Here is a 16,425-nt window from a genome sequence, read left to right as displayed (position 1 = left end):
GTTGTACTAGCAGCTTAAGTTATTTCCCATTGATAGAAATTTGTATGTTTATTTTATGCAGGGGCGTCATATTGTCAAGGATGATCTCACAGCCTGTCCACATTGTGATTTTCCAGCTATATATACAGAACTCATCACGTAAGTGTTAAGTGAATGTGCATGGCAGTCATTAATGATAGTTGGCAAGTTCCTAGGATTATAGGATTAATTAATGACATGAATATAGTATCAGCTATATATGAAATACTGTATATTTGCTGGCAGGTTGATAGACACACAAACAAACACAAACATACACACAAAATTCAAGCTTTCGCAACCAATGGTTGCTTCATCAGGAAAGAGGGAAGGAGAGGGAAAGACGAAAGGATGTGGGCTTTAAGGGAGAGGGTAAGGAGTCATTCCAATCCCGGGAGCGGAAAGACTTACCTTAGGGGGAAAGAAGGACAGATATACACTCGCATACACACACATATCCATCCGCACATACACAGACACAAGCAGACATTTGTCTGCTGGTGCCCACCCAAGTGATTCAGAGCACATTGTTCATCCATCATACATCATTGAACATGGAGCTCCACAGCAGACTATCCCTACATGTCCACAAATGTCTGCTTGCGTCTGTGTATGTGCGGATGGATATGTGTGTGTATGGGAGTGTATACCTGTCCTTCTTTCCCCTTAAAGTAAGTCTTTCCACTCCCGGGATTGGAATGACTCCTTACCCTCTCCCTTAAAACCCACATCCTTTCGTCTTTCCCTCTCCTTCCCTCTTTCCTGATGAAGCAACCGTCGGTTGCGAAAGCTTGAATTTTGTGTGTATGTTTGTGTTTGTGTGTCTATCAACCTGCCAGCGCTTTCGTTTGGTAAGTCACATTGTCTTTGTTTTTAGATATATTTTTCCCACGTGGAATGCTTCCCTCTATTATATTCATACTGTATATTTGGTATTAGAAGCATTACAAATGCCTATAAGTAATATGGTATTCCATCTAATGAATTTCTTTGCAACTGAAGACAAAGTAAGAAAATCTAATTTGATTTCAAAAAAATAGTACAAATGTCAATGCCAAAAAAAAAAAAAAATACTGAAGCTGCAGAGGTCTCTGACTCACTCTGCTGTATTATGCCAGCTGCTCATGAATGATGTGTGATGTGAGAAGTCATCAGTCTTCCTCAGAGCATATTATTTTATTATTGTTTATGTAATACAGCAGCTAGTCACTTTTTATTTAACTTTATTCATGCCAACAAGAGTTTTGCATTTTCACCCACTTGCAGTTGGCAGAATAAAGTTGTATTTTCATCATCAATATTAACCCATTGCTGCATACTGGGTCAGACATGACACATACCATTTTCCTTATTGTGGAGCTCATATTTGAAAATATATTTCGTAAATGCATGTTGGGACAGATACAGTACCCTGTTAAGAATATCTCCGCAAACAATTAATGCCATCTGTTGAGAGAGTAAGGATCTATGTAGTAAGAATCTTTGCTTTGCGCTGCGAGCTTTTTACGTCAAGTTCGGTCGTACGAAAAGTTGTATTTGACGCAGTAAGCATTTGAGTTTGGAGTTTATATAATTTCTAGGGGTGAAAGGACATCTGTGGATAATTGTAAAGCTGTAAGTTTATGTATTTGTCAATTAGAATACATATAATATTGAAAAATCAGTTTGTGACACATTTGGCACAACATGGATTATTGGTAGCATAGAGTAAACATTCGTCATAACCTAACTTTCGTGGTAAAATATATCTTTTCTTTTCAGTTGTGTTACTGCAATGAATGTAAAAGAGTTTTACAGCTCTTCTGCCACAGTAAGAGTTATTGAGGATGGAAATGTTAGTGAAGACCAGATATGTCAGATGATGAAACATTTTCTGCAGAACAGTATTTTCAGTATGAAGATTTGCTTTGTTCAGAGTCAGTTAGTGATGATAATATCAGACCTAAGAGCTATAACATAACAAAGAAAAGAACTGTGATACCAGAAACGGAATCAGAGTCAAAAGATGACAATGAGATGAGGCTTACGGCTGATTGTAACCTTGATGATAATCGTGTTGCAGATAGGGTTAGAGCAAAGCAATGAATTTCAAAACCTCCGACTAAGATGGAGAAACCTACAATGCACTGGAAAGTAGGAAACTTGATTAGAAAAGATGAAGAGATAAAATTCACCATTAATACTAATCTTCCTGAGGAAATATTGTATCTTGTCAGTCCTGTGACATATTTTCAGTATTTCTTTACTGAAGACATAGTTCAGTATGTAACCTAACAAACTAATTTGTATTCTGTAAATAGCCGTCACTGCCAAATATAGATGTTGGCGTGCACTGGGGGAATGTAGGACTTGGATGGAAACTGTCAGTATGCGCCGTATTAAAACTTGGCCGTGGTCTTCAAGTGTTTTATTATTCCCAGCTACAGTGCTGCATTCCTCTCTGTCTACGTCACAGGGTCCCGCGGTACCAAGGATGTCACTTTTCTGTCTGCAAAACAGCTTGGCGTGGTAGGGCTACCCCAGCAACCCATGCAACATACTGCGGCGTGCTGGCCATGTACAGCCGTGGAGTTTTGATGACGTCAGGATGTGCCAGCAGCCGACTCAGCAGCCTTCGTCCCCGTTGCCTCAGTACCACTCCACAGGGGAACCGCAGGGCAGGCTGCATCGTGCTTCTTTGCCGTTGTGGTTAAGATCGCGGCGACAACAAGCACCTTCGATCCGACAGCCAAATCTGTGGCTTTCACCTGGGGATGCCTCCGGCGTTCGTTAGGAGCCAACCAGACTGCCTGCGCTAGCAAGCCGTCAAGTGGCCCGCCGCTATCTGGCTATGGACCCCGCGTTGGCCTCAGAGGGTTGAACCAGCGACCCGCCATGGACTGGAATGCTGGCGCCCCATCTGCTGCTGCTTGTAGCTGGTGGTGAGACATGCCCCGCCGTCCAAGAGAGCTGCCACACTTTAATCCCCCTCGTTAGAAAACCGGCTCCTATTTATATGCGGCTGTGCACCTCTGTTTTGCTAACGTGTCACTCCGAGTCATGTACTCATAACACCTATGTTGTGCTAGTGGGCCCCTCCTGCCTGTAACTTGTGCCATGCAAACCACTGTGTTTACTCTTTTCAGTGGTTCTACGGCCCTGTAGCCTCCATTCTACTTCGCAACTGCAGGTAAACGTAACTTACTGTCAACAGGCTCACGCCTGGCTGTAAATTGTGCACTCAGAAATATTGCTCCGAATTTAACTTTCTCCTATCTTAAACGGTGGTGTTGCTACATTATTGCCCCCTTCGGTAAGACCCGGTCCCCGGGTCGACCTCTAACTACTCTTAAACTTGTATGGATCGGCACGTACTTATGACATATTTACTACTACTTTTACAAAACTTAGATGTGGTCTAGTCCTTTTTAAAACAGATGACATGAGACAAAACGTAAAAATTCCTTACTGGATGACCACTCCACTTAATGCTGAATCAACCCCTTACCTACCCGTCTTAATCCACTGGGATTTGTACTACCGTCGGTTCCCTCTTGGAATTGGCGCTCTGCCTGATCAGAATGAAAACAACACACAACAGAGTTAAGGCTGCGATGGCGCTTGTCACAGAGGAGCTCAAACCGATTCTTACTTGTTGTTGCCTCTCCCTATATTGAGCAACATGTTGCACAAGCTATTCGGCTGATATGTGCCCCTCTTGCTTTGAAATGAACTGGTTTATGGATCTCAACAGGCCTGACTCCAGAGTTTGATTTAACAAGGTCACAGTTTGCCTTGGCAAAAACCTTGAAGTTCTGGCCAGTGTAATTGGCTGTGTAACATTCAATTGCATGACTCCTGAAATTGACGCTGGCAGATGGAAGGTTGGTACTATTATGTTACATGCAGTTCCATTGATTAAAATTCCATTCCCCTCGAGCTCTATATGTTTCGTATCTGCAAATACTTCCTGCTCAAAACAACTTGCTACTACTATCAAATTTACGTAAGTGGAGAAGATCCAGTGCATCCCGACCTGTTGCAAGCTCAATTTTGGCTCCACGATGTCCCTTGAACAGTCTATTTCTTTCCTCCTGGCTAAAAATAACTGCACCGTGCACGTGTCCGGATTGGTGATTATCACCCTGGCTCGACACACCGTTACCTTCCTCTATGGCAACTCCTTTATTCCTCCCTTGTCATCTTGGCGTACTGGCTGTTAAATGCCAAGATCAGCAATACCTCCTCAGTTTTTTACTTCTACCAACTTGCTCGACACTCCCCTTTTGAGTGACCTGAGGACAGTGATCACCATCACCCTTCCTCCCTCTTCAAAAAGACTACTGTCCCCAGCAGGCTCACAATACTCGAAAACACATAAAACATATGAAAATACAATGCCTAATTAATCCACAAAAACCCGATGATGCATAACAAGAAAACATAAAAAGTACAAGTACTACTTCCTGGATTGCAAAGTATGCGGTACATCAAGCTGTACTCTATCTTCCTGGTTTTCCCTGCGCTTAACACCTCTCTTCACTCTCTCTTTCTTCCTCTTCCCTTCCTGTGGCATGCCTGGAATCACATCCGGACAATCCTTAAATGGCTGCAACCGCCCAATGTGTGCTATCGTTGTTCTAGTTGGCAAGCTTAACATTAACAGGGGCTGTGGTTTCATCTACTTGGTATGGCCCTTGATACCTTGTGACAAACCTCTTCGTTTTCCCTTTTTGCGTATAGGTGCTGGATAACATTACCCATTGCCCTACTCTTTACTTCAGTAAACTTCCTTTCCGCTTCACTGCGTCTTCCTACCTTTCCAAAGCCTCCGTATTTGCCTTTTGTACCCGTTTCCAAACATCCTGAATTCTTGCGCTACTGCTAGGTCATAACCTATGACTTCTACTTTTTCCACCATTCTACTCAGTGCATCCACATTACTGTGCTTCTTCCCAGGCTTGTGCACCACCTTGTAGTCGAATTCACTAAGCTTCACAGCCCACCTAGCAATTCTTGTGGACAGATCCTTCAATCCCAACAACCACTTCAACACAGCATGATCTGCTACTACCCAAAATCTTCTCCCATATAAATAACATTTAAAATAATGTGATTCCGTAGATTACACTAAGCATCTCCCTGTCTGTTGTTGAGTAATTCCTTTCTGCTGTATTCAACTGCCTAGACACATAGGCTACAGGATGTTCTTTCCCATAAATTTCCTGACTAAGAACACACTCTAATGCTTGATTTGATTCATGGCATGTTAGTATAAATTCCTTTTCAAAATCTGGAAACAAGAACTGCACTAGATGTTAACACTTCTTTCAGTTTGTCAAACATTTTCTGATACTCATACAATGAAGGCTTTCACAACTGGATGGTACTGTTGTTGATAATTCTTCTGGGTTATAAGGCTGTGGCCCATGGAATTCTTCTCTTCCTATAGTTTCGTCCAATACTACGTTGGACATCTTCAGAGGTATGGCTGGTCCTGCTGAGTCAGTCGGCAAGACTCAGCAGGACCAGCCATACCTCTGAAGATGTCCAACATAGTATTGGACGAAACGTTAGGAATAGAAGAATTCCATGGGCTTTCTGATACTCTTCCGTCCACTCAAATTTCACACCCTTTCATAACAATCGCGTCAATGGCTGTGCTAAATCTGCAAAACCCTTCACAAACTTTCGATAGAAGTTGCAAACTCCAACAAATGATTGCACTTCCTTAACTGTTTTCGGCTCCCAAAAATCCATTACAGCCTGTACCAACCTTGGACCTGTTCGCACTCCTTCCTTACTGATGATATGACCTAAATATTTCACTTCTTCCAATGCAAAATGACACTTGTCCAGGCTCAATGTCAAACGAGCTGCTCTGAACCTCATAAAGACTTCCCTTAACTGCTGTCTATGCTGCTCCATACTACTTGAAAACACTATAATGTCATCCAAATAGACAAGACACTGCCGTGGTTTTAAATCCCTTAACACACAATCTAGCAAACTCTGAAACATTGTCGAAGCGTTTTTCAAACTGAATGGCATTCTGATGTACTGGTAATGGCCTCCAGGAGTAGAGAAAGCAGTTTTTGGACAATCCTCTGGAGCCACCTCTAACTGATGACAACCACTTGTCAAATCCATCGTAGAAAAGTACTGGCACTGTCCTAAGTGATCCAAAGTCTCAGATATGTTTGGAATGGGATATGCGTCCATTACTGTCTTATGAATATAATAGAGGGAAACATTCCATGTGGGAAAAATATATCTAAAAACAAAGATGATGTGACTTACCGAACGAAAGTGCTGGCAGGTCGATAGACACACAAACAAACACAAACATACACACGAAATTCAAGCTTTCGCAACAAACGGTTGCTTCATCAGGAAAGAGGGAAGGAGAGGGAAAGACGAAAGGATGTGGGTTTTAAGGGAGAGGGTAAGGAGTCATTCCAATCCCGGGAGCGGAAAGACTTACCTTAGGGGGAAAAAAGGACAGGTATACATACACTCGCACACACACACATATCCATCCGCACATACACAGACACAAGCAGACATTTGTAAAGGCAAAGAGTTTGGGCAGAGATGTCAGTCGAGGTGGAAGTACAGAGGCAAAGATGTTGTTGAAAGACAGGTGAGGTATGAGCGGCGGCAAATTGAAATTAGCGGAGATTGAGGCCTGGCGGATAACGAGAAGAGAGGATATACTGAAGGGCAAGTTCCCATCTCCGGAGTTCTGACAGGTTGGTGTTAGTGGGAAGTATCCAGATAACCCGGACGGTGTAACACTGTGCCAAGATGTGCTGGCCGTTATTGAAGTATCGGTAGTCACAACAGAAACTGTATTTCTTAGTTCCATCCATAGATTTTTTAGGCATAACGACAATGCCTGCTCCCTAGCAACTATTACTATGCTCTATAATACTGTCTGCAAGCTGCTGAGCAATGAAATTCTCCACAATCAGCTGCAAATACCTCGGTATTCTGTATGGTTTACAGTAAACAGGTGCTTCATTCCCTGTTGGTATCCTGAACTAATGGAGTTGCTGGTAACGGTCCCTGTGGAAAAAACAAATCCTTAAATTCCCATAACAATTCTTCCATATGCTTTTTTTCACCTCCTCCTTTCAAATGCTTAACTTTGTTATGCAATGCTGTTCTATCAGCAGTTAGTGGTTGATCACTACGCCTGCCTCTTGAACACCAGTATTCGTCATCTGGTACATCCAAATTCGCTGCTAAAACTCCTTTTCCCAAATTCGCGTCTAGAGCGCTAAAATTGTCCATGTTCACGGGGACTACTCGCCCATCGTTTCCCTCTTGTACGCGTACAATACTACGTTCCCCAAAACAGCCTAATGGATCCAAAACTTCAATATCCCCGAATGGTTCAATAACACTTACCATACCCACAGGTAGATTTGACTCTACATTTACGTAAAGCAACTTCCCTGTGCCACTAGACACACACTCATGCTAATTAAGCCTTTATGCTAATGTATGTGGCCCAGTTGGTTTGTTCATTATGTTGACCCTCCACCCCCAACAACTCTGCATTGATTACAGTTTACAGTTTCCCCTTAGCTGAAATAACGTTCCACCAAGCTCCACAGTTTGTTCTCCAAGGTCAATTTTGGCATGATGTTGATGCAAGAAATTTACTCCTAGGATCATGTCATATCCCTCGCTTACCTTTGGTACTACCTCCATGCATGCATCAAGTCGGACTTTCCCTATGCGAAAGTCAACTGTCACAGACCCCAAAGCTGAATGGCCGAATCCAAATCTTTCAGAGTCACTTCACTCACTTTCCGCACCATATGCGCCGGTGACCCATCAAAAATATATCAAGTGCCCTTTGCTCGGCCTCTTGATTTCATTCCCAGTTAGTCCCATTTCGACCTATAAAATCCCACAGAAACAAAACATTTAACAACAAAAATAAACTGACTTCCTACAGCTCAGTATCTCATCTTACGTTTTAGGAGGAGATAAATAAAACATCATACTCAACCTAATACAAAAGTAATTAAATGCCACGAAAGAAAAAAAAAATCTTACTGCCCCAAACACACTAACACTTACTCCGACAACATAAAGAAAGAAAACGTCCAGACTCAAAAAGAAAAATTGGTCAAAACTCACCACATTATGTGACTAATGCAGGCAGTGGGCTCAAACGTCACACTGTACAGATAACGCCCACTATTCTGACACCAAATTTAGCCGTCACTGCCAAATGTAGATGTTGGCATGCGGTGGAGGAATGTAGGACATGGATGGAAACTGTCAGGATGCGCCGTATTAAAACTTGACCCTGAACTTCAAGTGTTTTATTATTCCCAGCTACAGTGTCGCGTTCCTCTCTGTCTACATCACAGGGTCCTGCAATGCCGAGGAGGCCACTTTGCTGTCTGCAAAACAGCTTGGCGCGGAAGGGCTGCCTCAGCGACCCGCCATCCAGGAGAGCTGCCACAATTTAATTCCCCTCGTTAGAAAACCGGCACCTATTTATACGCGGCTGTGCGCCTCTGTTTTGCTAACATGCCGCTCCGAGTCATGTACTCGTAACACCTATGTTGTGCTGGTGGGCCCCTTCTGCCTGTAACCTGCGCCATGCAAACTGCTCTGTTTACTCTTTTCAGTGGTTCTATGGCCCTGTGGCCTCCATTCTGCTTCGCAGTCACTGGTAAGAGTAACTTACTGTCAACAGGCCCACGCCTGGCTGTAACTTGTGCGCTCAGAAATATTGCACCGAATCTTAACTTTTTCCTACCTTAAACGGTGGTGCTGCTACATGCACAATGCCATCCCAGTAAAAGTGTAAGTCTGCGTTCACACTGTCGGCCGGACCGAGCCAAGCCTGGCCCCCGCCCGCTTTGATACCAAACACATGGTTTTGAATTGCGGCCGGGCCGCGCTGACACGGCGTGAGCCTCCCGGAGCCGAGCCGGCGACATCCCGAGTGTTTAATATTGCTGGCGCGAGCCGATCCCAGGCGCAAGCCTGTTTAAGATGTTACCTCACATTTCACAACCAGTGAGGAAAAATTACGTTTATTATAACGATACATGCGAAATTACTTTTATTTCGTTTATTTAATCTACCGTATTTACATGCATTTACAACAATAGCTTGCCAGTGATCGCGGCATTGCCGCCACTGAATAGTTCACATTTACTTGTAAACGGAGACAGATATGAGTGTCACTGAGGGACGGAAATGTGTCCCTACCAGATGACAATGCATTGTAAAGTCATGCTTTGGCACGTTACTATAAGATGTTGTCTGTGACAAGAAGTAGTGGACCAAATATTGATGAAGAATTTTTAAAGCTCGAAAAGGACAAATTAGCTGTGATGAAGGCACATCAAGACATGACCCAAAACGACGATACATACCACTTCCTGATGAGTCTCAGGAGTGCAATAAACTCCCTTCCAGTTCAGCGGAAAATGTTTGTGAAACTTAAAATACAAGAGCTTGTTTATAATGAATTGGAGGCAGTGAGTGCAGTGCCAGGTTCTTCAAAACAATGACTGCGCTAATTCAACTTACTTCTTCATTACAGACAACTTTGCTTTTTGTATTTTATTAATGTGAAACTGTATTCCGTTTTGTAATTGTTGCCTGAAATGTTCTTTGATAGTGATACATGTTATTACTCAATCTGCAATATAAATAAAAGTTTTTCAGGAACGTTCTTTATTATTGTAATTAAAAACCTTTACTAAACGCCAGTCGATATTCTTAGGGAGAGTCATTGTCCACCCTATTACAATGTGCTCAAAATTCGACGAGTCACCATAATGTGAAAACATAACTAAGATAACAATGAAATCATTGTTACATAAGACGATTCTAATTGGATAGTGGTAAAAAACTTCTGGCTGCACCTGTGTTATCTTCGACCTTCAGCTGCTAATGAATTAAGATCCGTTTGCCGCTGGGGAGAAGACCACCAAGGGGAAAAAATACACAGAAGCCAACAGTGACACACACATCTCATCCTTTACACTGCTTTGAACTAGACGAGATTCCAACACATCAATCGACACTAATTCATGTACCTGTCCTGCTGTGCTTGAGGCTATGCTGAATCCGCGCATTTTCTTTCAGTTACAGTAGAAAAATCGAAATGGCAGCACCTTACAGAAAACGATAACTTAATCGTTTCATCATCAAATGATCCAGCAAAGCATTGATTGAAACGCTGTCCCACTCAGCCTTGGTTTCATTGCATTCATTTCCTAAAATAGACTACTTGTAAGAGCTATCCACAGATCTTTCTAAGTGGAGATAGGGTAGATCTAAAGAATGTAATTATTTACAGCTTGCGGTACTACACTTACGTGAACTGCAAACGCAATAATACAAAAAAATGAACTTTTTGTGCCTTAGTCAAACTTAGACATAGAAACATCTGTTAATGTATTTATATTTTTTAACATCTGCTGTTTATTATATGCAACTAGAAAGAAATCATGTAGAATGTAGCAAGCTTTTATTACAATGCATCAGGAGCAAGATCTCATCTTAGATTAATGTACTCTTATCTTTTAGTTCGAAACACAAAATGTACATTATACTAATTGTAGGATGTTGATGACAAATAATTGTTTGTCTTTTGTGATGCAACGTGTGCCCAATTATAAAAGCATAGCACATGATTGTCCAGTAGCTGAGGGAAAAATTCTTATACATTTGGATTTGTCTAGACAATGAGACCATTAAAATAATACGAGGGACCGACACTAGGTCTGCGCTGATCACTAGTAATTGGTTTTTTCTGTCCTGCATTATATGACTACACTAAACCAAGCTGTAACCACGCGAACTCCGTGGCTTGCGGACGCGGCACTGACGCCACTGAATAGCTCACATTACTTGTGACCAGAGACAGATATCAGTATCATTATCATTTCAAAAACTTTTTGGTACTTTTAGCTACATTTCATTCCCAACAATGTATGGTCTAAAACGGATCTAACATTAAGCTACCCGCTACATAACTTTTTCACTACAAGATTTGTAAATCAAGTGCACAACGTTGACAAATAGCATCATTTCACAACGACTGTTAATAAATATGGAAAGATAAATGATTCAATATGAAGCTAAGATGTTACACTACCACGTGTACAAAAATCAAATTTTTTAGCCGCATACTTTCTTCAAAATCGGTTGGGAAGCGTTACAAATTAAGAAATCACGCGAAACGAAAAGTAGACTTTTTCTCTTTTCATGACGTAAGTAACGCTTTTAAGGAAAAAATAAGTTCATAAAACGATGTGGCGAAGTCTTATATACCGCTAAGAATTTTTAAAACATGAAAATTGGAGAAGTGCATTTTCCCCCATTTCACCGTCCCGGCTCGGCGCGGCGCGCAATGTGAATGCACTACATGTCGGCCTGAGCTGGCTAGGCACGAGCCGAGCCAGTATGCGTCATCCCGGCCCGGCCTGGCCGGCAGTGTGAACGCAGCCTAAATGTTAATGTAGAAGAAATTGAACAATTTATTGGTACGACCATGCTTATGTCCATTATTCAACTCCCAGCAATAAGGCATTATTGGTCTCAACATCTGGGCCACCCTGCTGTAAGTGAAATAATGAGCTGTAACCAATGGGAAGAAATAAAATGCTTCATATGCTTCTGTGATAACAGTAATCTAGTCCCCGCTAGTGACCCCAACCATGACAAACTTTTCAAAATTCGCCCACTGCTAGACCAGTTGTGTGGAAGACTTGTGAGTACCAAAAGAGGAATTTTTAGCTGTGGATGAACAGATTATTCCAACAAAGTGCAGATCTTCACTAAAGCAACCTAATTCTAATAAAATATATAAATGGGGGTTCAAAACTTTTGTTCTCAGTGGGGTGTCAGGATTCTGCTATGATTACGAAATGTTTGCTGGAGGTCAGAATAATCTGGTGCTGTGGAATTAGGAGTTAGCAGCAATTTTGTTGTGCGTCTTACGCAAACAGTCCCGCGATGTGTGAACCACAAGCTTGTTATTGGCAATTGGTTCACCAGCATACCTGTGGAAGTGTATTTGCATAAGGAGGTAATACAGTCACTAGGAACAGTCTGTGCCAATCGTGTATCAGGTTGCATTTTTCCTAAAGAGGCAGCAATGAAGAAGAATGGCTGAGGTAACATGAAGGAGAAGGTAGCAACAGTAGATGGCGTACAATTGTCACTAGTATCCTGGTTTGACAACAGAGTCGTCAACACTTTGTCCACATATGTTGGATCCAAGCCAGAAAGGAATAGAAATACAAAATGATATCTTGTCCACACTCTGTGATGATCTACAATGACTACATGAGTGGTGTCGATCTGTTAGATTCTATGCTTGGATATTACAGAATTCAAATCAGATAAAAAAAATGGTACCTGAAGATATTCTTTCATCTAATTGATCTAGGTTATGTTAATAGCTCGGTACTTTGGAGAAGGAGAAATACAGACTACATGCCCCTAGTGGATTTCATGGTAGCAGTTGCAGATGCCCTCTGTAAAAAGGGCAAAACATTATCCAAGAAGTGAGGTAGACCAAGCAACAAAGTCCGAAAACAGCTGGACAGTAAGAAGAAGAAAGGTCCTTTGGCAGATCTTCCATAGCATCAGGTATGACAGGATGGAATAGTTTACATGCCAATCTGTCTCGAAAAACATGGTTGATGCAAGTATCCAAATTGCAATGGAAAATCCTACATAGCATCTCTGAAGTGCAGTGCATCTTTATGTTTGAATAAGGAGAGAAACTGTTTCATGAAATATAGACTAAATGATAAATAATTTTGTTTGATTTCTGATAAACACATAAATTAATGAACAGAAATTGTAATTATTTTAAAAAATAATCTTAGTTCTGCTAATGTATGTTTATATCTTGTAGTATATTTTCAAAGTGTTTTCTCATCCAGCCTGAAATTAGCATCACAGTATGTTAGCCGTAACTGCGCTGTCCCACGTATGGCACAAACCCTTAAATCAAAACTAATGGAGCACACATAAGAGATATAATTTTTAAGTATTTTTCCAGACACCAGGACACTGAAATTAACATGTGACATTTTTTTCACAACAATAAAATAAAGTCATGCAGTAAGGGGTTAAATTTTAAGTCAACTGAATTTTGAATGCTGCAGCTATCATGTGCAAAATAACAGTTCCTTCAGCTCTCACATTTTTTAGAGTCTTACATTTATGCCTGTTTTACAGTTAGGTGAGCTTACATTAATTCTATGAACATAACAATCTATATTATGTTTTTTTTTTTAAATTGTTATTACTAGTTTTGTGCAAATTAGGCTATCTAAATCTAAAATTAAAATACAGAAGTGTGACAGTACTTCAAGGATGCGTGTGGCTTTAATTTTGATGTGGTGTGCTATGACTGAGTATAACTTAATGGTCATCCTCCAGATGGGCAAATGCAACCTAGAAAATTGTGCTTCTCAGTACTCTGTAGGGATTCAGTTGTAAACTGTCACCTTTTGGCCTAAACAACACACATCTCACATAGTATGCAGAATAGTTTGTCAGTCAAATTACTAACTTGATGACCAAGCAGTTACACAGAGTACACAGACAAAGAATTAATAAATAATGGCAAAATAAGAATATATGCCATAGGATAAATAACATTGGCAAATTGCACTGAAATAAATATTAACTTCCTGTGTGTATTTCAACAAAAGAAACCCCAAAGAAATTACATACAAACTCTGGCCAAAGAAATTACTTACAAACTCTGGCCATGGAATTCTGTTATGAAAATAATTAAAACTATGAGTAGCAAGCAGAGTCATAGTCAATATCCCATGCACTATTTATCATTAAAGTTTGAACTGCAAATAAATCACTGTAGTAATTGTCAGCTATGTGTGAAAAAGTTCTACCTTTTGCACAGGAGGACTTTAAAAACTCAATGCACCAACAGAAATTTACACAAAGTACGAAATGCACAAATATTAAGCACTCTATACATCTGTGGCACTCTGGCCGCGCGAAATCTCACCAGTCTTACCACAAACCATGAACAAAATACGCCAGTGAAATGACTTCCACCAAAAAAAGCATCAAGGCTCACTCTGCCTGCTTATTTAAAGTCTTGGCCACGTGAACTACTGCTGTACACAAGACACAAGCTTCCCATGCCACAGTATTGTAATATGTACAGTTTTTTAAGCTCCATGTAATTTATGCACATACAATAAACATTCACCATTTCTTATGTATCTACATTACATTCATTATTCGAATTATTATGGGTGTTAAGTTTTTGACAAAAAATATATATGAGAGTGTACTAAAAGGTAATAACTTTTATTCTGTTCTCAGTATCAGTTGAAGTATTACATGTCACGCATATTATTCTGTTGACTTTTCTGCTTCGCTGACGCAAGTTGTAACCCTCTGTCACTAGAGGGCTCCGAATTGTAGCATGTAATATGGAGGTGTGTAATGTAACTATGTCGAAGTGTAAGAAACAACCCTCAGAAAACTGAAAGCATGAATTCAAAGAGTTCATACACACATGGAGTACCCTCTCCTTCAGCATGACAATGCCAGACCACGCACGAGCACTGCAACACCTGCAACAGTCCAACACCTCAGGTTCACTGTCATTGGTCGTCTTCCTTACAGTCTCAACTTGGCTCCTTTTGATTTCCTTCTGTTTCTAAAACTTAAAGAACACCTTCGGAAACTTTACTTCGATAGTGTTGAAGCAGGGCAAACGGAGTTTAGGCTGTGGCTCTGTCAATAAGTCAAACATCCCACAGTGATGTTACCAGCAAACTGGTTTCTCATTGGAAGAAATGTGTTTGTTGCCAGGGTGACTGTGGAGAAATAAATATGTAGACATGAAGAATAAAGATGGAGAATGTTAATAAAGTTTGTTTTACTAAAAAGTTTCAAGAGTTTTCACGTAAAAAAATTGGAGGCATTACTTCTGAACATCTCCTTATAAATTACACTTGTACTGAGTGGATGGCCCAGCACAAGTCAAATGCACGACTGACTTCTGCATGCTGTCGCAGCACCACACTGGTCAAACCAACACTGTTAACATTAATAATTAGTACAGTATCTATTTGTGCTAATAATTACAACATGCTACTGAATGGTTACAATTAAACTGATGGCATTCCAAAAAAATCAGTGCCGGCTATGTACATCGCAGGACACTGGAACATTGTAGGTGTTGTGTTGTTATGGTCTTCAGCCCAGAGACTGGTTTGATGCAGCTCTCCATGCTACTCTGTTGTGTGCAAGCTTCTTCATCTCAGAGTAACCTACATCATTCTGAATCTGCTTAGTGTATTCATCTCTTGGTCTCCCTCTACAATTTTTACCCTCCACGCTGCCCTCCAGTACTAAATTCGTGATCCCTTGATGCCTCGGAACATGTCCTACCAACCGATCCCTTCTTCTAGTCAAGTTGTGCCACAAATTCCTCTTCTCCCAATTCTATTTAGTACCTCCTCATTAGTTACATGGTCTACCCATCTAATTTTCAGCATTCTTCTGTAGCACCGCTTTAGGAAAGCTTCTATTTGCTTCTTGTCTAAACTATTTATTGTCCATCTTTTACTTCCATACATTGCTACATTCCATACAAATACTTTCAGAAAAGACTTCCTCACACTTAAATCTATACTCAGTGTTAATAAATTTCTCTTCTTCAGAAATGCTTTCCTTGCCATAGCCAGTCTACATTTTATATTCTCTCTAGTTCGACCATCATTAGTTATTTTGCTCCCCAAACAGCAAAACTCATCTACTACTTTAACTGTCTCATTTCCTAATCTAATTCCCTCAGCATCACCTGATTTAATTTAACTACATTCCATTATCCCTGTTTTGCTTTTGTTGATGTTCATCTTATATCCTCCTTTCAAGAAACTGTCCATTCCTTTCAACTGCTCTTCCAGGTCCTTTGCTGTCTCTGACAGAATTACAATGTCATCAGCAAACCACAAAGTTTTTATTATGTTGCAGTCTCGGAATATGTTAGAAAAAATGATAGTCCCACCTTCTACCATCAGGTGAAAATATGTTGCTGTAAGCAGCCAGAATGTGTGTGGGTGCCGGAAAAGCTGAGGAATGATCAAACATATGACAATGGTGCTTCTGGCGCTTTTATTAGGATATATTCACAAGTTATATCAGGTCTCCTGATTCAGTGACATGCTGCATCCTTAACATGGCCTTGTCAACAGTTGGTCACAACAAATCCAATACAATCAGAACGATATGTTGTCGTATGGAAGGCAACATCTTCAAATTGTCAAGAGACGATGTGGTCATTACCAAAGGTTTCTCAAAGTAAATATTTTACCTAGCAAGTGACTTGTTCTGGTGCTCCAACTTGCTTCAAAATAGGGGTGTGAAAACAGTTGTGTG

At 40.8% G+C, this 16,425-nt stretch overlaps 1 protein-coding gene across 3 annotated transcripts in view; it reads left to right on the top strand.

Annotated features, from left to right (window-relative positions):
- Positions 1-16,425, top strand: part of LOC126253477 (WD repeat-containing protein 19) — a 328,532-nt gene that overhangs the window by 300,764 nt on the left and 11,343 nt on the right. For all 3 annotated transcript variants that reach the window (XM_049954835.1, XM_049954834.1, XM_049954836.1), the window contains one exon: positions 62-138. In XM_049954835.1, coding sequence (XP_049810792.1) covers positions 62-138 — 77 coding nt within the window. The remainder of the gene's footprint in view (positions 1-61; positions 139-16,425) is intronic.

The sequence above is a fragment of the Schistocerca nitens genome, chromosome 4, assembly GCF_023898315.1.
Source record: "Schistocerca nitens isolate TAMUIC-IGC-003100 chromosome 4, iqSchNite1.1, whole genome shotgun sequence".
NCBI classification, from domain to species: Eukaryota; Metazoa; Arthropoda; class Insecta; order Orthoptera; family Acrididae; genus Schistocerca; species Schistocerca nitens.
This window is presented reverse-complemented; position numbering and strand designations above follow the sequence as displayed.